The sequence below is a fragment of the Callithrix jacchus genome, chromosome 14 (genome assembly GCF_049354715.1).
Source record: "Callithrix jacchus isolate 240 chromosome 14, calJac240_pri, whole genome shotgun sequence".
NCBI classification, from domain to species: Eukaryota; Metazoa; Chordata; class Mammalia; order Primates; family Cebidae; genus Callithrix; species Callithrix jacchus.
Window position 1 is genome coordinate 21,229,017 of NC_133515.1, and position 20,728 is coordinate 21,249,744.

The following is a 20,728-nucleotide window of genomic DNA, read 5'->3' on the forward strand; positions in this document are numbered from 1 at the left end:
TCCCAGTGAAACTCTGATTTTAATTACTTCATACTGGATAATTTAACCATTCTCGTTTGTATCAGAATATTATTTTGGAAAGGCTGTATCAAAAGCTATCATTTATATGAAAATGGGTTGTCAAGGCTGTATTTATAAATGTTATCCTGTGGCATTTCAAACCATGACCTTGAAGAACATATTAAGACAGGTGATATGATGGAATGCTCCTGGCGTTAATGCATTCTCTCTCCTAATGACTTGGATAACCATAATACAAACTCATTCCTGAAGACTAACCCTGAGGGGAAAACAGCAGAATCTGTCAAAAGATTCATGTTTAATTCTTTAATCCTCACATCTTTATTTTGCTTTGTTCATGGAAATATTCCAGTTATGTATTTCTTATATGGAGTCCCATCACATCCAAATCATAGACAGAACTCTGCTACTGACTGGTGGTCAGGGCGTGAGGCTTCCATGTTATTTTTGGTTTTGCTTATCTTTCTGAGCCCAGAAGACCAACAGTTCTGAGGGGATATTGGTCTCTTTTAAAGTCTTAGAGAGAGAGAAATAGACAGACAGAAATGGGGGTTTTGCTTTCTGAAATCTAATCTGTTTCTTATGTATGAGGAGAATGTTAATACATATGTTCTGTTTTAAATTTGTGGGGTTTTTTTTTTGTCTTGCTGGGCACCTTATTTGTTCTTTGGAAGCTGTTTTATTTTATTGATTGTTTCTTTTGAAAAAACTTTTTTAATTGATTTCTTTGTCTTTTTACTTTCATGTAATTTTTTCTTCCCAAGGATGCTTATTTAAGATGGTTTCCATATGTCTCCTCTAGATTAAAAAATTCAATCATTTATCTTTGTTTCTCTCTTACTTACTTAGTCTCACTCACACTTTTCTGAGTGTTTTGAAAGAGTGTGAAGAGATGTATGACTTCTTTTTTCTTTTTGAGACAGAGTTTTGCCCTCGTTGCCCAGGCTGGAGTACAGTAGTGTGACCTCGGTTTAGGGCAATCTCTGCCTCCAGGGATTAGGTGATTCTCCTGCCTCAGCCTCCCAAGTAGCGAGATTACAGGCACTTGCCACTATGCCCAGCTAATTTTTTTTTCTGTATTTTTAGTAGAGACGGGGTTTCACCATGTTGGCCAGGCTGATCTCGAACTCCTGACCTCAGGTGATCCACCTTGGCCTCCCCAAGTGCTGTGATTATAGGTGTGAGTCACTGTGTCTGGCCAATGAATTACTTCTTGTAGTGGTGCCAGATGAACACCTAATCATGTGGGAAATTTTCTTCATTTTTTATAGTGAGATTCTTCTGAGATGTAGGGGGGCTTTTAACTTAATTTATTCTTCTCCATATTCAGCATCCTAACACTACATCACACACATACCCCACACAAACTCTTGCCTTTGTAAATAAAAAAATCTAGCTTGTGTTATGTAATGCTATATTAATTGTTGTATACATTCAGTGAAGAAAGTTTATAATCCATATAGCAAAAACATATTTTCTACAGTGCCCAATGCTCTGCTGGCCCTTAGGAGATAATCATTGATTGCCACATGATATACATATGATCTGATTATGTATACACATAATTTTTCTGCCTTGGTCAAGTCCTTTCTGAAATTTCTTTCTGATTAGCAAAAAGAATGGACACTTCAGTGATTTTCTTCTAAGGAGCATATCAAAGGTAAATTCAGTGTATGTGTTCAGCCTAGCAAGTATTTGTTTAATACACCACACTCCTCAGAACCATGTGGGGTATGGAGAAGCCAAGCTATGCATAGTTTCCTGCCCCCAAAGGAGATCATTGCACATCTGTGGGCAAACGAAGTAAATGCAGGAATAGTTTGACAAACTTGAATTTTATATATATTTTTACTTTTGCATGAAATCCTACTGGAACATTCTAATCACAGCTCCATTTCTGTCTGTGAGAACTCTCTCAAATTCATTTTCTTCCTTATTGTGCCTGGACATCATAGTTGAATGACTCTAATGAATACTCACTGGCACTTCAATTCCATCATCAGCTTTTTCAGCATAATTCATTTTGATATTCCTCAGCCCTAGGATAATACAGCCTTCACTTGACCTTCTCCTGAGCCTGGGATACATTGCTACAGTTGAAGAACGTTATGGACACAGTTGGGATACTGCTGTAGAACATAATGGAACAGCCCTCAGTTAATAACAGTAGATTTTTCTAACCTTCACATTTCCAAAGTAGTACCTTGCTCTGACCACAGCCTTCTTTCTTTTCACTTATTATAGTTTATCTTTACTTCCATTGCTCCAGCTTTTTTTCCCTCAGGAGAAACAGCCCGCCTACCAGCCTACCTCTAGGCTGTTAATTCCTCGCACAATGGCATCCTGTTCTTGGTTTCTCTGTTTTCCCTATTCTCCATTTGACTCTGTCTCTCACAGTGTGGCTGAACTGCTGACTCGGCATCTTTCTTGTATCCCTTGCTCCCCTGCTTCTGTGCCTCATCTTTACAGCAGAATTCCAACACCTGCTATTACTTCCTTTACCTTCTTGTTCCTATACCTATGGGATGAACACCCCTTAAACACTATCAGACAGTGATACAGGTTGGCATCATTGCTAACACATGGTCTTCAACTGTATCTGAGCCCCAAAGCTGCCTGTCCTTTTCTTACTTGTTTTTTGTTGTTGTTATGTGCTCAGTCATTTCCTAGGATTTTTTTTCTAACACCCCCTCCACCTCCTACTGATTGCCATCCACTTCCACTTGATCCCTTCCTGCTTAGAGCGGCTCTGTAGCACAGAGGTTATGAGAAGACACTCACCATCTAGACTGTGTTCAAGCCTTTACTCTCCAAGCTATTTTATGATCCTAGGTACCTTCTCTGTCATTATTTCTTCATTTGTGAAAGGAAAATAATAATGGCATCTACGTTGTAGAGTCATTGTGAAGATTAAATGAGTTAATATTGCTTAAAAGCAGTTAGAAAAGCACTTGACACATAGTAGGAACTTTGTTAGGATCGGTTATTACTACCTATTTAGTTATTAAACATTGAGGCTGTTAGACCTCATGTATCTCTTTTTTGATCCTTCATATCTGCAATTTTGTCAGTAACCCATTCACTCTTACTGTATTTCCTTCATTCTCAGAAATGGTACATTAAAAGGGCATTTCTCTTCCTGTTTCTTTCTGCCTCTAGCCTACTTTCATGTTTATCTCTCTTTTTCTTTCATACATTTAATCTATTCCTTGAAGTGAAATCTATACCCTGAGCCCACAAGCATACTAAAGTTTCTTCCATTCTAAACTTATATCATCATTATCATTATCATCATCTACATCATTATCAGAAACAACAAAAGAAGAAAAAAGAATATTCCTTCAGTATTTCCTCATATGCTTTCCCAGGTCCTTTCTTCTTTTTTTCTCTTATATAGATTTTTTTTTTTTTGAAAGATTGGGTTTCTCCCAAGGTGCACTCCCTTCTGGCTATAATTGCTGATATTGATCAAGGAACCTAATGATTAGATGATTGTGACATTCAAGGATTTGCTTTCTCTCTTTAGTCTACTTGGACTCTCTTCTGGATTTCACACTGTTAGCTAGTTTCGACTGTCATAACATAAATACTTGCGGTCAACCATCTACTTTCACCTGGTTCTGCACTCAGCTCTGACTCTCCTTGTCTTTTTCAAAGCATATATTTCCTAAATATATGCTTTCCCCCAGATCCCATTTTTCACCATGATCCTTGTTCTATGTATGTTCCCTGGGTAATTTAATCTATTCCCATGATTTATCTTCTATATTTACTGTGTGTGCCAGTGACTCACAAATCTCTGTTTCTAGCCCAGAACTCTCTCCTGAGCCTTTCAGACCACTTTCCAAATATTTCCTAGATGTGAACACCCATGGGCATCCCAAATTCAGTACATCTAAAATTAAATTCATTATGTTCCCAATTGTCATATTGCTTAAGCATAGTGACATCAACAGGGACTTGTATGCTGAATAGAATGGAGAGGAAGAACTCTAAGATAACTACATGGTTTTTGCCCTGAGCTATTGGAGTTGATAGTGCAGGCATCCACTAAGATAGAAACACAGAAGTGATATCACACACGACCTTAATTTAGATCATTGTTTTCCTTTATATGAGCTATTACAAGAATCTCTGAATGGTTTTTTTCCTTAATGTCACCTACTATTTAAACTGTACACAGTTGATAATTATCATACTGGAACATTAAGCTGATCGTGTACTGTTTTGCTTAAACTTTTTAGATGGTTTCCAATTACCTTCATTTTATAATCCAACTCTTATGCAGCATCCTTCATCAACCAGCCTCAGTTCTTGTCAGAATTCCTCTGTGAGCATATGACACAGATCTGTTCCCCAATGTGATGCTCTTCCCTTTAATGCCCATATTCTTCTATTCCATCCTCTGGAAAACTTTTATTCTTTCTGACCTGGTCCAGTTGCTCTCTCTTTGGGGAAGCCTTTCACAATTGTTCAGGAAATTCAAACATTTATTTACTCTGATTTTCGAAGTGGTTGTAGATGGCAGTTATCACATTGGCCTGGAGCTATTTGAATTCTCAAAAAGCTCTACACATTCCTGTATTTCCAACACTCAAGGCACTGCCTGAAACTTAGCAGGTGCTTAATGAATGCTTGAATGAAATTTCAACTAAGCCTTTCAAAAAGCTAGAGGAGATAGTTTGTCTCAGTGTAGCTTAGAGTCAAGGTAGGGAAAATAGGGGAAAAAGAAGTCTTCTATCAAAGGAAGATAGAAGACTGTATGGAGCCAAAATGTTATCATATATGTAAGTTCCCCACAAAGAGAAAAGTAAGAAGCCATGAAGAAATATATCTTCTGTATTTAAAAATATTTTATAGGACCTTGCAGTGGAAGCGGTCTAATACTGGGAAGTTGCACTATAAAAGGAAAAAAATATAAATAAAGCTCAGTGCACCTGAGGAATGACCAGACAGCAATGACACTGGAAGGAAAAGGGCAACCCTGTGAGAAAGAAAACCCTGAGCAGTGCAAGTTGTCAGAGACCATCTGCAAAAGAAAGGCGAGAGGTTTCTTTGCAACTGCTTTACATGCTTCTGCTAAGTAATAATGCTACAAAGCCACACGCTTTTCTCTTTCTCCCTAAAACTCACTCAGAGAGCACTGAGCCCTAACCTACCCTTAGCTGTATGGAAAACATCTTTGACCTACAGCTAGTATACTATGCATAAACCGTCCAGTGCTCTGCCATTTTCCAGGGCTCTTTTTGCAGAAAATAAATGAAGTGATGTTCTGTAGAATGTTGATCATTATTCCTGCTCCTGAAGGGTACTGGTGAAGATAAGTCCAGGACAGTCATGAGAATCAGTCTTCTCAGTGTTTTGAAAGTGGGGTGGGCATGCTCACCTTGCATAGAGATGCAGAGAACTTCCACTGTTTATGCCAGTGTGGCCTCATATATAGGTCAGTTTGAAACAATCTTAAATATTCACAAAATAAACTCTATGTATACACATGGGCATGCCTTTTGTGTGTGAATAACTGAAACATTCTCTGTTCATTTTCTCCTTAGAAAAATTAGCTGCCCCCTAGAGAGGCTCACAGATGGAAGATACGCAACAGTGGGAACTGGCCATGATAGATGTGAAAGGAGGAGCCAGTGGCCTTAGATCTCATCCATTGCAAGATCCTATAAAATATTGTTAAATTTATAAACTTTATTTTTAGAGCAGTTTTAGTTGTACAGAGAAATTGAGCAGAGAGTATAGAGAGTTACCAAATATCCCATCTGCACACACGCACAGCCTCCCCAGTGAGACCCAGCACTAGTGGTACATTTGTTACCATTGACGAACCTACACTGACAGCTTATTGTCATCCAAGATACATAGTTTACATGAGGGCTCACTCCCGATGATGTGTATTCTCTGTATTTGGAGAAGTGTATAATAACATGTATCTACCATTGATATCATACAGAACAGTTTCACTGCCTTAAAAATCCTTTGTGGTACACCTGTTCATACCTCGCACCTTCTTAACCTCAAGCACTGAACACTGATCTTTTGATTGTCTGTTTGCCATATAGTTAGAATTGTATGGTATGTCACACAGTTAAACTTTAGAACTTACAGTTAGAATAATACAGTATGTAGCCCTTTCATTGTTGGCATCTTAGTAATATGCATTTAAGTTTCCTCTATATCTTTTCATGGCTTAATAGCTCATTTATTTTCAGTGCTGAATAATGTCCCATTGTCTGGATACAGCAGTCTATCCACTCATATAATGAAGGACATCTTGGTTACATCTAAGCTTTGACAATTACAAATAAAGCTGCTATAAACCTTCATACACAGGTTTTTTTGTGGACATACAATTTCATTTCATTTGAGTGAATACCAAAGAGTATTCACTCATTTTGGCTGCAAAAACACATTCCAAGAGGGTTATGCATGATTGTTAACTAATGTGAGAAGGAACACTTGTTCAAGACAGTCATTTCAGATTACTGAGTTTTATTTAAAGAAAGGGGACATTTTTAAGCCAAAGTCTCTCAGTTGTATATCAAGTTTCTTTTATTTTTAAAAAACTTTTCTAGCTCTTAAAGCCCGTATCAGGTAAATAGAAGGAAAAACAAAAAATTGGCCTGAGCTGTACCATATATTGAAAACAATGCATTGCTTCTGCTTATATTGCTATAAAATCATTGTGACTACCAAGCCAAACTTGCTTTAATCAGTGAGTAGTGGTTTGGTTGCTCTCATCCAGGATTTAGCAAATATTTCTGGGAAGGGCCAGATGGAAAACCATTTTGGCTTTTCAGGTCTTACGGTCTCTGTCACAGTATTCCACTCTGGTGTTGTAACACAAAGGCAGCCCCAGACAATATGTAAATATAATGAAATGTGACTGTTTTTCTATAAAACTTCATTTATGAAAAGAGGTGGCAGGTCACATTTGGCCCGCAGTCCATACTCTACCAATGCTGATCTAAAATATGCATTAGCTACAAGGAAAGTGAAAGAATGAATGAGCTGAAAACCCTAAATACTGGGAAACGATTTATAGATTGTATCCTTATTTGAGCTTCCATTTAATCAGTACCATCTACATACATGTGACATTTGCCAAAACTGTCAAGTTTAATGCTATTCTAATACAGCAGTGGGCAAGGTGCTGGCCTCAGGCCTGTAGACATTGCCCTTGTGTGGACATGTGTGGTGGGTTGGGTGATAGCTCTGTGTAGACTCTGCTGCCTAGGAACAGTTCTGCCCTCAGCTTTTGTGCTCTCTGAGATTCCCACCATGGCCTGTGGGCACTGGGGCTTGACATGGGTACAATTGATACTGCACCATTCTTATCTGGGAAGGGTCTGACATCCTCATCATGAAAGGACCCCTCAAGCTCCATCCCAGGCTTTGCTGGAAATAAGCCAACAACTTCCCTGGTTTCCATGCAAACGTGCTACACTTCTTTTAGATGACGTGACAATTACCTCTGATATGCTGTCAGAAAGTAGGCACAGCTGATGTGGCGTTGTTTTAGTTATATTTACCTGGAGCCACACTGGGGTCACCAGAATTAGACTGCAACACCTTGACAGAAGGTGTGAGACATCCTCCATGGAGCTTAGGAGACACCCTGGTCTCATGGAGCCATGTAGAGGCTCTCTCAGGGAGAAGCACTCTGCTGTGTGACACTTACTTACTCACACTTCTGAAGTGCTGTGTTCTGCCTGAGCAGCTGGCTCAGGGTCAGTACCTGCCAGGCACTAATGGCACCCTCCATCCCACCTTTTAGGTGGCATTTAGTTAATGGAGTTCATAGAATCTAACACTTTAAATATAACGATATTATTTGTGGGGGTGGTGTTTTCCCAGAGAGACAAAGAGTTCCTGAAGTCCACGTTTCTCCTGGTTTACCATGACTGTGTGCTCCCACTTCTCCACTCCACACGCCGGCCCCCCATTCAGGTGGGCAGAAGAAGAGACTGAGGCTGCACGATGGAAAATTATCACTGACTTCCTTAAGCAAAACCAAGAAAACCAGGGTGCCCTCCAAGCTCTGCTGTCACCAGATGGAGTTCATGAACCTTTTGACCTTTCAGAGCAGACCTATGACTTCTTGGGTGAAATGAGAAAGAACGCAGTGTGACAGTGGCAGCCTCTAGCCCTCAGCTTCCAACAGAATTGGATGGATCTTTCACGATTACCTGAATAAAATGACGGAACCAAAAATCACTGTCACTTTACAACTTAGGCTTTACTCTTTTCTTTGTACATACCTTATTTTTAAAGAAATGCTTATGCAATAATTTAAATATTTTTTAAAACTATTAGGAGTACTGTCATATCTAAATTTAAACAGAATTTTTTCTTCAGAAAACCAGCTACTTAAGTTAATGGTATAGATTTCTGTAAAAGCAAGATTTTGTCAAAAGCTAAATTTATGGTTATTAAAGAAAGTGAAAAAGCAACCCACAGAATGGGAAAAGATATTTGCAAATCATGTAACTGATAAGGGTCTAGCATCCAAAATATTTAAATTTATGAGTGTTAATAAAAGTTACCTTGTTCAATGACGAGGAAGTTAAAGTGATCCATTTGAGAAAGTTGTAATCACTTAATTCAGTCAGATACTTGAATGTGATTTACCTCTAATTAGGTACAAAAACAGAATTACTTTTGCCTTTTTAAATCAAGAAAATAAGTGCTCTGTCAAAAGAACAAAAACAAACTTTAAGGCACCGGAGAGTGGAATTGATTCCTCCTTTCAAAGAAGAAGGATGAGGTACTCAGGTTTGGTTGCATTTCAGATAAACTTGTGACTGCTGGTAAAATGTCCCAAGTCTTTCCTTTTAGTGATAAATAGTAGCAGCCTGTATTAATTGAGCACCTACTGTGTGTCTGAGCATTTCTCATTAGCCTACTCTAGGAGATAGGTATTGTATTTTTAAATTACTGCTGAAGAAACAGGCCAGGTAGGTAAAGTAATTTGCCTAAGGTCACAGGTAGTAAGTGGCACAGCTAATATTCCAAGTAAAGATACCGTGTATAATTTTCTACAACCTAAGATGTTCTGCCTCATCACTGTAAACCTTTAAGAATTCCTTGTGAAAATAAAGTATGAGAAAGAGTTTAACCTAAATAATTAGAATCCCATTAGAGGTATTTGTTTTTTGATGGCATACTGCCTTAAAAGAGACATTTATTTTTAGAGACCTGTCATGCTATGAAACTTCTGGGCTATGTGTTAGCTAACATATCCTAAACCCTTAACCTAAACTTAACTTGAGCCCCAGTCTTGGAAATTAACATGGTGTGAAAGAGTTTCCAGGCCAGGCACAGTGGCTCACGCCTGTAATTCCAGCACTTTGGGAGGCCAAGGCAGGTGGATCACCTGAGGTCAGGAGTTCGAGACCACCCTGGCCAACATGGTGAAACCCATCTCTACTAAAAATACAAAATTGGCTGGGCATGGTGGTGCGTGCCTGTAATCCCAGCTACTTGGGAGGCTGAAGCAGGAAAATTGCTTGAACCCAGGAGGTAGGTGGAGGTTGCAGTGAGCCGAGATTGCGCCTAGGCACTCCAGCCTTGTTGCACTCCAGCCTAGGTAACAAGGGTGAAACTCTGCCTCAAAAAAAAAAAGGAAGAAAGGGTTCCCAGGCACAAATGTGACAAGTGAGAACTGGGCCTTAGAAAAAGATTTCATTCTCCAGGAACTGGTTTTAGGAGCTCTCTCCCTGTGTGTGCCCTTTTACCCTCAACCACACAACACAAGGCTAAGTATGGCAGACACCTTCCTTTTGCCCAACAGCTGCCTGGGCATGATTACAAAGTGGTGCTCCCACTTCTCTAGCATGGCGGCCCTCCCCAGCTCCTGCTCTCAGGAAGAGGGCTTTGCCTTTCACATGGAGGTGGTAAATGTGCACAGAGACTTTTTTTCCTACTGTTACTGAGTTGGCTTATCTTACTCTTAGTCCCCTGCAGTCCTGTTTTTGAAAGAACATAAGCCCATATCACTCCTTACTGTGACAGTCATTTCTCTGTAGAATCTATAATTCCTAAGCTTCACCTTTTTATTTTTTATTTTTATTTATTTTTTGAGGCAGGGTCTCACCCTGTCACCTAGGCTGTAGTGCAATGGTGCAATCACAGCTCACTGCAGCCTCAACTTCCCTGGGCTCAGGTGATCTCCCACCTCAGTCTCCTGAATAGCTGAGAGCACACACAGATGCCACCGTGCCTGGCTAATTTTTGTATTTATTTATTTATTTTTTTTGTAGAAACTGTCTTACTGTGTTGCCCAGACTGGTCTCTAACTCCTAGATTCAAGCAATTCTCCTGCCTCAGCCTCCCAAAGTACTGGGAATACAGAGCCACAATTCCTGGCCATCTTTTTATTTTTTATTTTTAACAATTTGGCTTATTTTTAGCATTTAGCCATGGGTGGGGCATTTTGAATGAAAGAAAATGCGAGTGAATTTCTTTCAGTGCATATACAATATGAAAGAAAAGAAAGCTTTTTTTCAGAATGTATTTTCCAAGACTGTCTTCCATGTTCATTTGAGAATGTGCCATGAGCTGACAAATGTGGACAACCTCATAGTGTCTGACACATTAGGAAAATATGGGGACACCAGAGAAAAAGTTTCAGTGAAGCTTTGGCCAAAAAGTGAGGTACATCTAGAAGGGAGAGACCCAGGGGTGTGGGCATTTCTGCCGTAAGAGACTCCATCTTCTCTTCAGTCAGTGGAATCATTTTTTTTTTTCCAAACAACAAAATCTCTGTGACTTTAAAGGCCACTTACTGGCTTCCAAAACAGGAAGAGGTTGTCAAGGAGCCAAAAACATCTTGGAAATGAGTCCTCCTAGGTCTGTGTCAAGGAGTGTGACTTTAGCAACTCACTGAATTAATCATAAGAGTCATGGTGGTGGGTGGGCAGGCAGCAGCAGGGTGACCAGCAGGCCTTCGCTGAGTGACCACACATGTGGTGCCTACCTGTGAGACCAGGGGAACTCACCACATCTGAACCACGGAAAGACGGGCAGTGTGGGGAGTCTGAACTGCGAACTCCCGTGGCCCACTCCTCCCCACCCCCTCAACCTCTTTTCATTGGTTGAGTGTCATATTTATCAGGTCCACAGAGGTGAAAAATGTTGCAACTCACTTGCCTGGGTGCTTGGGATGAATGTCTAGGGGCAGAGGCAGATATTAAAAGGCAGGTATAGTCTCTGTCTTCAATGGTTTTATGATCTAATGTGCAAGGCCAGAGCAACTCACATAAAACCAGCTGAAATACAGAATACCGTGTACAAATGGAGCAAGTTTGACTTGCCAACCCAGTAGCAGTTGGGAAACTATCAGTGTAACATAGGAGGCCAGCAGTGTCCTCTTTCCGCAGAGGGCTTTGTCAGTTTGCAGCATTATAGGACATCCTTTGCTGTGAACTGCCTCAGCTTCCTCTTGTGTGAAGCATTCTAAGTTGGGAGGCTTTCTTGGATTGTGGAGGTGATCAGAGACAGCTGTCACCTAGCTGCTGTGATTTGCTTCCTCAAGACAGAGAGGCAGAGAGAGAACCTTACTTAGGGCACTTTGCGTCTAAGTGTTATGACTGTCCATTCCTCATTTACTCAACAAGTGTTATTGAGCACCTACTGTGCTCCAGGCATAGCATTGGGCTTTGAAGATAGAGTGAGAGCAGCGCTGGCAAGATCTCTGTCCTTAGAATGCATGAGGTGGGCAGTAATCACACAACACAAAATTCATTGCAACAATCCTATGGCTTGGGCTGTTAATGGCCCTGTGGCAGGCACAAAGTCAATGGCCATTAACGGGGCAGGCATCCTTCCTGTCCTCTCTGTCCCTCTCCCAACCCCACTGTCTGTTGTTCAGGACCAGTTAGATTCAACTAAGTTTTCAAATGAATCCCTTACTATCTGAATTCCCACATTTACCATCTGAATTCTCACATTTACTGTCTGATACATGGATTTGGTAACACTGTATCCCTCAAAACTCAAACTTGCTATCTGAATTCTGGTATTTGAATGCAGTAACCAAGTCTATTTGGATACAGATGGATGGGTATAAAGATAAGTGAATGGGCCAGGTGCAGTTCCTCACACCTTTGGGAGGCCAAATCAGCAGATTGCTTGAGACCTGGAATGCAAGACTAGCTTGGGCAACATGGCGACACCCCCATCTCTACAAAAAATACAAAAACTAGCTGGGTGTCATCATGCAGGTCTGTAGTTCCAGCTACTCAGGAGGCAGTTAGAGGATTGAGTCCAGAAGGTTGAGTCTGCAGTGAGCTGTGAAAGGCTATACTGTCTCATAGGCAGGAATATGGAGGTTGAGGATGTTCTGACTCAGTGATGACTGATACTGAATGAGGCATCAGGTCTGTGCACCAATATAAAACAGAAATCATTAATGGAATACAGCTCACACTCGGGACTTTGGTAGTGTGTCTGTCCTTCAGTCTTTTTCTGACTATATATATGACAGACTGGACCTTAACCTGCTCATTTGCATCTGACTTTGCCAGCAAAGATTAATAACTTTGCAGAACTTCGTCCTTTCAAAGAGGCCATTTTGGGGAATACAAGGGTCTCCATGCTTTCTGAACTCTTCTCCAGGTAGGAATCTCCGGATGACCCAGACATTATCCAGTTGAGTCCTTCCTATTTCCTGGCAGCTGTGCTGTACCTGCCCAACTCCAGAGACACAAGAAGCCAGACTCAATTCTGCCTCATGGCTATGAACATTAACCACGTCTTCCCAAGTCAATCGGTGTGTGCATTCTGTCTACTCCATTTGAGAGTTAAAGAGACGTTGAGTGTCATATCTGTCAGATCTGCAGAGGTGAAAAATGTTGCAAGCCACTAGCAAGCCAGGGCCAGTGGGACATGTGTGCTCTTGCAGCAGAAAAGGTGAAAGCTGTGCTTCTATTTTTACAGTGGGAAGCTACTGTAGTGGCATCTGGTGTTTCTGCTGCCCAGCCTCCATATACTTCTGTCCTGGTAATGTCACCTCCTCCTCGAGTGACATTGTTCAAGTCATTGGATGAAGTCTAGCCTGAAGCCATTTTTACTCTGAACTTCTAACTTCCTAAGGTAATAAGTTCCCTTCATGACTAAAGCCAGTTAGAATGGATTTTTCTAACATTTATTATTGAAAGAATCCCAATGGATACAACTGCCTATTCTTTCCCCCAGGTATCTCTGGATTTCTTCTGGCCCCTCTCTTCTTTTTCATGCAAGTAGTAAATTGCTTCTGAAAAAACAGATAAAGCAATTTCTTAGTGGGAAAAGAGTTTAATGAAGAGGAGTCAATAAGGAGATAAGCAATTGTCTCCAAAGTCTTTATGACTGTTTTCATGACTGTTTCAATCATTTAAAAACATTTATTCAAAAAATATGATTTATTGAGTACCTTCTGTGTACCAGGCAGTATTCAAGATGATGGACATGGCTGTGGTTCACCACATGAACAAAGTTATAGCTCTCCTTAAGCCCACAACCTAGAGAGCAGCAGGGGCGGGGGCAGGGAGACAAACAATAGGCAAATTAATACATTGGGGAAATCTTGGGTAGTGAAAAGTGCAGAGTTCAGCAGGATGTTACCGTTTGGGCTCTGGTCAAGTAGAGAGGGATACTCCCCCTCTTCCTTTCACTAAATGCAATTAACAGCCCTGGACAGAATGCATGGAGAACTAACTGAGGATTCTTTAAAAAAGAGAAAAAAAAAGGAGGATTTGGGAAGGAAACCAGATTCTACAGCTGTTTTTCCTCTGGTACCTCTTAGCTGGGGCCCAGAGACCACCTGAAACCCAGAACTGTACACAGGATGCAGACAAAGATGTTTCCCAGAGAATCCCTGTTTCTGGTCTGGGGAATGGGAAAGAGAGCCCCAAAGGGTCAGGGAGCGTTTAGAAAATCCCTGTTTATTTACTTATTTATTTTTTTCATTCTGTCCTTCCTCAGTTCCTGGGCAATCTAGTGACAGTGGCGGTGGCAATGGAGTAGCAGCCAGGCAGGTACCTGGAACTCTGAGAAAGGGGAACCTTTGTCTCTGACCAGAGGAACCATCATTCTAAAAGCATGGGGGAATAATTGTCACATCTGTGTTTCCCTCTTTCTCTCTCTCATTGCTTTTGGTCCTGAAGACAGACACAGTCACAAGAAGTGCACAGCAGAGCAGGAAAATGAAAACCCTGGTCTTTAGCCAGAGGACCAAGGCATATCTTAATTTCTTAACATACTAATTGCTTCAGTAGGTGGAAGTGGCTCAGACCCTCTCAACTTAAGAGTCTAAGGAGTTATGGGTTATGTTATCTCCATTTCATAGATGAGATATAAGCCTAAGAAGGTTGTTTTTCTTCTTAAGCTTCTCCTACTATGCCATGTTGTCCATGGGCAAGTCAAAGGTATACTACAGCCTGTAAGAGTGGCACAGTGCTTATTTTCAACCATTAAGAGGGTTGGCAAGATGTGAGATAAATGAAGAAACTCCCGCTTTGCTTGGATTCATCCTGTAAACAAGGTGGTGTAGGTGAGATTAGGGTTGGCAGGTGGGATTACGGTCTCCCTTCCTTCCTAGTTTCCATAGCCTGGGAAAAGGGCTGATCCGCCTGGTTTGAGATCCACTGCAATGCCTTTGCTTTAGGCTTCATTTGTCCAAACTCCTCTCTCCCTTAGCCCTCCCCAGACCAGGCAAAGGCCTAGTTGGCTGGTTTCCCCACCTGTGGCCCTGAGGGCAGGACCTGAAATTCACCATTTCTGCTAATGAAGTCAGGACGTGGAGTCTTCTAATTACTGCAGCCCTCACACAACCTTCCCCACATCCTCTCCACACTAGAGAGCAGCGAGGGGCAGGAAGAAGGGACCCAACCCCAGGCATCCTGAGTAGACTCTGGGACACCAGGCCTTTCAGGGTGGGTCAGGAAAATGAAGGTTCGCCAACTCAAAGGTGGTGGGGAAAATGGTTCGGCCTTTGGAACTTGTATTTGGTGTGAAATGAGTTCCTTGCCTCTGGGTCACGCCCTGCAGCCAGTTCCCCTACTTGCCTAGGAGTCAGGAAGAAACTTCTTGGTCCCAAGCCCAGTTAGGGGTGAGGCACTAGCTGGGAGGAAGGCCAGGGAGGGAAGGAGGGTGGGTGACCACTAGGGGTAGCAGCCAGCCAGCCCAGCCCATCTGGGGTGCCTGCTGGTGTGGTCCTCTCCCAGAGAGGGGGGCCTTCCTCCATCTGCCCCTTGAGGAAAAGAGGAGTGGAGGGCCATGAACAGGGATCCAGAGAAAGGAAACACCAAGTCCCAGCGGCATGTGCTGGAAGGGAGGGCTGCTCCTCCCAGGGGAGGTTAAGGACTGAGAGCTGCCCCCAAGAGTGGAAAAGGAGGGAGCTGGGCAAAACCCAGCATTGTTAGTGAGCAGTTCTGTGACCTTGACCTGACCTCACTGATTCTCAGTGTCCTCACTTATAAAAGGGCCAAACAGCCACGCGCAGGCGTGGTGGGCAGCCGGGCTGTCTGAAGATCGCTTGGCTCGAAGCTGGCCCTCATTACACAGCCCTCATCTCCAAGCAGCCTGAGCCTGCACTCTGGGCCCAGGGGAGTGGCTGTCGCTGGCATCCCCTGGAATAACACGCTCCAGGAGTCAAAGATTCCTTAGTTGGAAAGGTCAAGAAAGACTCCCACTGCTTGCCTTCTGCACCAGCGCTGTGCCCCAGCCTGCCAGGCAGAGCCCTCTGATGCCGCAGCGCGCGGCTCACTGAGGATCTGTTGGCTGCAGCGAGTGGAAGGACCTGCTCAACTGGAACTTTTTTTTCCCCTTCCTGGCGACGTCCGATGGGTGTGTCCGGCAGGAGGTGATATTTGACGGGTTGCGCGCGGGCGAGCTGCCGCAGAGTGCCCAGCAGGGGCTGACAGCATGGCCTCCCGCGACCCGCCCGTCACCAGCTACGCCCCGCCCGACGTGCCGTCGGGGGTCGCGCTGCTCCTCACCATCCCCTTCGCCTTTTTCCTGCCCGAGCTGGTGAGTGCGGCCCGCCGGCCACCTGCAGAGAGGGAGGGGCTGTGAAACCTGCCTAGGCCCCAGACCCGACCTCGGTCAGCTCCCTAGAGAAGGGGGACCCAGGGCAGAGGCTGCGGTGGCTGAGGGTCTCCCATGGACGCACAGCAGGATGCAGCTGTACTCAAGCAGCAGATCCCACTCTGTGCTCCCTCTTTGGCCACCAGGGGTTCCTTCCTCCAAAACAAAACCCACCTGGGTGTGGAGGCCTGGGGAAACGTTGCTAAAACGTCCAGGATTCCCAGGAAGAAGTTGGAAATTAATTTTAATAACGTGGAGTCCCTTTCTCCAACTATGTGTGCGTTTTTGGTTTGCAGTGGGAGACTGTTTCCCTCTAAGAGCAGGCCTTCAAGTGTTTTATTGTCATGTCCGCTGACTTTGAACTTTGACTTTGTGGGTCCCCACACAGGGTAGCTATGGCAACATCTGACATGAAACAGTCTGTGAGGCACCCTGGTTGCAAATGAGAACCTGTCACTGTGTTACTCCCTGGGGTGCCCCACAGCTGAGTTGTGTCCCTGATCCCTGGGGAGCCTGGCTGCTCCCATCTGCAGAGCTGTGCGGATGCAGTGTTCTGCACTGCACAAGTCCCCTCTGAACCGGTTGGTACCACACCCTCTTCATGGAGGAGCACTCTCAAGTCTGGGGTCCAGTCAGGACAAAGGAGTGTGTTTTGTTTTTCCAGCACCTTCTGAAATATCTAGCTTGTAGGTGATATTTTCTTACCTGCCCTGACATGCTGTCCCTGACGTGCTGTCCCTGAGCAGGGAGGAAAAGATAGAAAGTGGATTTACTTTTAAATTGGACGGGAGGTGACTAGTCCTTCTCATTCTTGTCATCTGCCTGGAAAGTGGGACCTGATGGAGCCACTTTTAGGCAAACTGGCTAAAGCATGGCCATTGATGGCAACCAGAGAGAACCAGGCAGGGTGGGCCTAGCATCTGGGTGGCTCGGGCTGAAAGCCCACCGAAGAGGCAGGTTTCTGCCAGGGTTGCCACCCCTGGCAGAGCCAGACAGTGGGCATCCTGCCAGACTGATGACATTACTGTGCTCTGATGAGTCCTATGTGCCAGGCCCTAGGTGTGCCCCTCACGTTGGAGCAGCTGCAAGGGCAACTGGGTTACTGGTTGACTCCACCTCTTTTTATTGAGCCTGTGGTTTATGTCAGTCCTGCAGGCCCCCAGTGACAGGGCACTGACTCCTGGTGGTCTCCTGTCTGCCAGGGAGTCGTGAGTGTCTCCTCCCCACAGTTGAACAGTGGCCCCAGCAAGGAGGGATCTGAACCCTCCAGGCCAGGGAGGGGTCCAGGCCTGCCACCAAGAGTTGGACCTCAAAGAACAGGTATTTCTAGGCTGGGGGGAAGAGAGGGAAAGGCCTAGAGGCCAAGGGAGAATTCCTGGCAGGAGGCTAGAGGCATGGAGTGTCTGGAATCAGGAAAACGCCCAGGATGAGAACTGTGAGAGGTCATGGTGGCCCCACCTGCCCTGCTCCTGCCAGTGCAACTCCTGGAAGAGCAAAGCATACACTCTTGTTGGACTCTGGGGACTTACATGCTGTGGGAGATGAAGGGCTCAGTGACAATCAAAATTGACATTGGCCCAATTTTCTTCATTTATTTGTACTGTTAAGTAACGTTAGATTTACAGTCAGGCTGCAATGATAGTACAGAAAGTTCTGTGTACTCTTCCCTCAGTTGCCCCTAATGCCCACATCTTCCACCATACAGCTATTGAAATCAGGAAACTAACACTGATACTGTGCTATAGAGTACTCTATAAACCTTACTCAAATTTTGCTGATTTCCCCACTAATGTCCTTTTACTGGTTCAGGATCCTGGCCAGGATCCCACATTGTACTTAGTTGTCGTATCTCTTTCATCTCCTTTAATCTGGGACAATCTGGGTCTTTCTCTTGACACTTCTGAAGAGTACTGATCAGTTTTTTTGTTGTTGTTTTGCTTTTCAAAAATGTATTTTTCCATAAGCTATTGGGGTACAGGTAGAATCTGGTTACATGAGTAAATTCTTCAGTGGTGAAAAACTTACAGTTCTTCCAGCAGGCCCCGCTTGCTGAGCTCCTCATCCACCATGTCCATCACGTGCTTGGGGACCACAAGCTCCTTCAGCCGCTTTTTTTTTTTTGGCCATAAAAATACTTCATTAGGCCAAACTACACACTATAAAAATGCTTTAAAATGTAGCAGGAGGAGATGTAGTTCCCCCGCTCCCTGGGAAAGCGTTTTGCATCAGCTTCCTTTTAGAGGCGATGATAGAATCTTTGGTGACAATTTTATTGAGGAAAGAAAACAAGGGCTGGAGCAGTTTATAAACAAGGTTCCTGGTCATCCTCTGGCACAGAATGAACATTGTCTTCACATGTTTTTACAAGACGAAATAATAGATAAAAGCTATACTCCATCTAAAATAAGACATGCCTGAAATTTGGCAAGAAGGGGCAAAAACGTGACTATTAGTGATTGATATGCACCAGTGAAGAAGTTCTAACTTTTAGCATGCTGCTCAGAAACTGGTATGACATGCCTTCAGTATACTAACACTCATGCTCGGTTTTGTTTTGGCAGTTGACAAGAGGTTAATTTGCTTTAGTGAAAAATCCCTCATTCCAGCCTTTCTATATGAATAGCTTTCTTGCTGTTTTAATGTGGTGCACACTATAGCCTCACAAACCTGTTATTCCAATGTGATCTGCAGTGTCCTAACTAAAGTTGCTGGCTTGGTCTTAAAAAAAAAAAAAAAAAAAAAAGCAGCTGCAGGAGCTTGTGGTCCCCAAGCACGTCATGCACGTGGTGGACGAGGAGCTCAGCAAGCTGGGCCTGCTGGATAACCACTCGTCGGAGTTCAACGTCACCCGAAACTACTTAGATTGGCTCACATCCATCCCTTGGGGCAAGTACAGCAAGGAGAACCTGGACCTGGCACGGGCCCAGGCACTGCTAGAGGAAGACCACTACCGCATGGAGGACGTCAAGATACGCATCCTGGAGTTCATCACCGTCAGCCAGCTCCGAGGCTCCACCCAGGGCAAGATCCTCTGCTTCTGTGGGCCCTCTGGTGTGGGCAAGACCAGCATCGACTGCTCCATCACCTGCGCCCTCAACAGAGAGTACTTCTACTTCAGCATCGGGGGCATGATGGACGTGGCTGAGATCAAGGGGCACAGGCGGACCTACTAGGTGCTAGGCCCGGGAAAATCATCCAGTGTCTGAAGAAGACCAAGACGGAGAACCCCCTGATCCTCATCAACGAGGTGGACAAGATCGGCCGGAGCTACCAGGGGGACCCTTCATCGGCGCTGCTGGAGCTGCTGGACCCAGAGCAGAACACCAACTTCCTGGACCACTACCTGGACGTGCCCGTGGACTTGTCCAAGGTACTGTTCATCTGCACGACCAATGTCACGGACACCATCCCTGAGCCACTGCGGGACCGCATGGAGATGATCAACGTTTCCGGCTACGTGGCCCAGGAGAAGCTGGCTATCGCAGAGCATTACCTGGTGCCCCAGGCCCGCGCCCTATGTGGCCTGGAAGAGAACAAGGCCAAGCTGTCGTCCGACGTGCTGTCACTGCTCATTAAGCAGTACTGCCGCGAGAGCGGTGTTCGCAACCTGCAGAAGCAGGTGGAGAAGGTGTTGCGGAAGTCGGCCTACAAGATTGTCAGCGGCAAGGCCGAGTCCGTGTAGGTGACAGCCGGGAACCTGCAGGACTTTGTGGGGAAGCCTATGTACAACGTGACGCCACCCGGAGTGGTCATGGGCCTGGCCTGGACAGCCATGGGAGGCTCCACATTGTTTGTGGAGACATCCCTGAGGCGGCCACGGGACAAAGATGCCAAGGGTGAAAAGGACGGCAGCCTGGAGGTGATAGGCCAGCTAGGGAAGGTGATGAAGGAGAGTGCCCGCATCGCCTACACCTTGGCCAGGGCCTTCCTCATGCAGCACACCCCTGACAACAAGTACCTGGTGACCTCACACATCCACCTGTATGTACCTGAGAGTGCCATCCCCAAGGACGGCCCAAGCGCAGGCTGCACCATCGTCACGGCCCTGCTGTCCCTGGCCATGGGCAGGCCCGTCTGGCAGAACCTGGCCATGACTGGTGAGGACTCTCTCAGAGGCAAGATCCTCCCTGTTGGCGGCATCAAGGAGAGGACCATCGCGGCCAAGCACTCAGGCATGACGTGCATCGTCCTACCAGTTGAGAACAAGAAGGACTTCTGCGACCTGGCAGGCTTCATCACCGAGGGCTTGGAGGTGCACTTCATGGAGGACTACCGCCAGATCTTCGACCTCGCCTTCCCGGAGAAGCAGGCAGAGGCGCTCGCTGTGGAGCGGTGATGGTCACCCCAGGACTGCAGGCGGCAGATGTCCGGCCCTATCTGGGCCCGAACTGAGCCCTTCGGGGAGCGCAGCAGGGCCTGGCAGCAGAGCCACCGAGCAAGCAGCTTGGTCCAGCGGCCCAGATCCCAGGGACCCCCAGTCAGTTTAATCAGTGTTGCATAGGACCTATTTAATCATTAAAGTCATTTCCAGTAAAAAAAAAAAAAAAAAAAAGATTTTGGTGCACTCATCACCCATGTATACACTGCACCGTATTTGTAGTTTTTTATCCCTCATCTCCCTCCCACTCTTCCC

The 20,728-nt window shown here is 44.7% G+C and overlaps 1 protein-coding gene, 1 long non-coding RNA gene and 1 pseudogene across 3 annotated transcripts in view; all 3 read left to right on the top strand.

Annotated features, from left to right (window-relative positions):
* The first annotated feature begins 12,244 nt into the window (after window positions 1-12,244).
* LOC144579374 (uncharacterized) lies at window positions 12,245-13,263 on the top strand. Its single transcript, XR_013526797.1, has 3 exons — window positions 12,245-12,799; window positions 12,967-13,122; window positions 13,225-13,263. It is a non-coding gene; the product is annotated as an uncharacterized LOC144579374 (long non-coding RNA).
* A 2,643-nt stretch (window positions 13,264-15,906) lies between these two features.
* MALL (mal, T cell differentiation protein like) overlaps window positions 15,907-20,728 on the top strand; it is a 37,019-nt gene continuing 32,197 nt past the window's right edge. For both annotated transcript variants that reach the window (XM_035271907.3, XM_035271908.3), the window contains exon 1: window positions 15,907-16,038. In XM_035271907.3, the coding sequence (XP_035127798.1) occupies window positions 15,934-16,038 (105 nt within the window). In that variant the 5' untranslated portion in view covers window positions 15,907-15,933. The remainder of the gene's footprint in view (window positions 16,039-20,728) is intronic.
* Window positions 18,819-20,570, top strand: LOC118147240 (lon protease homolog, mitochondrial pseudogene; annotated as a pseudogene).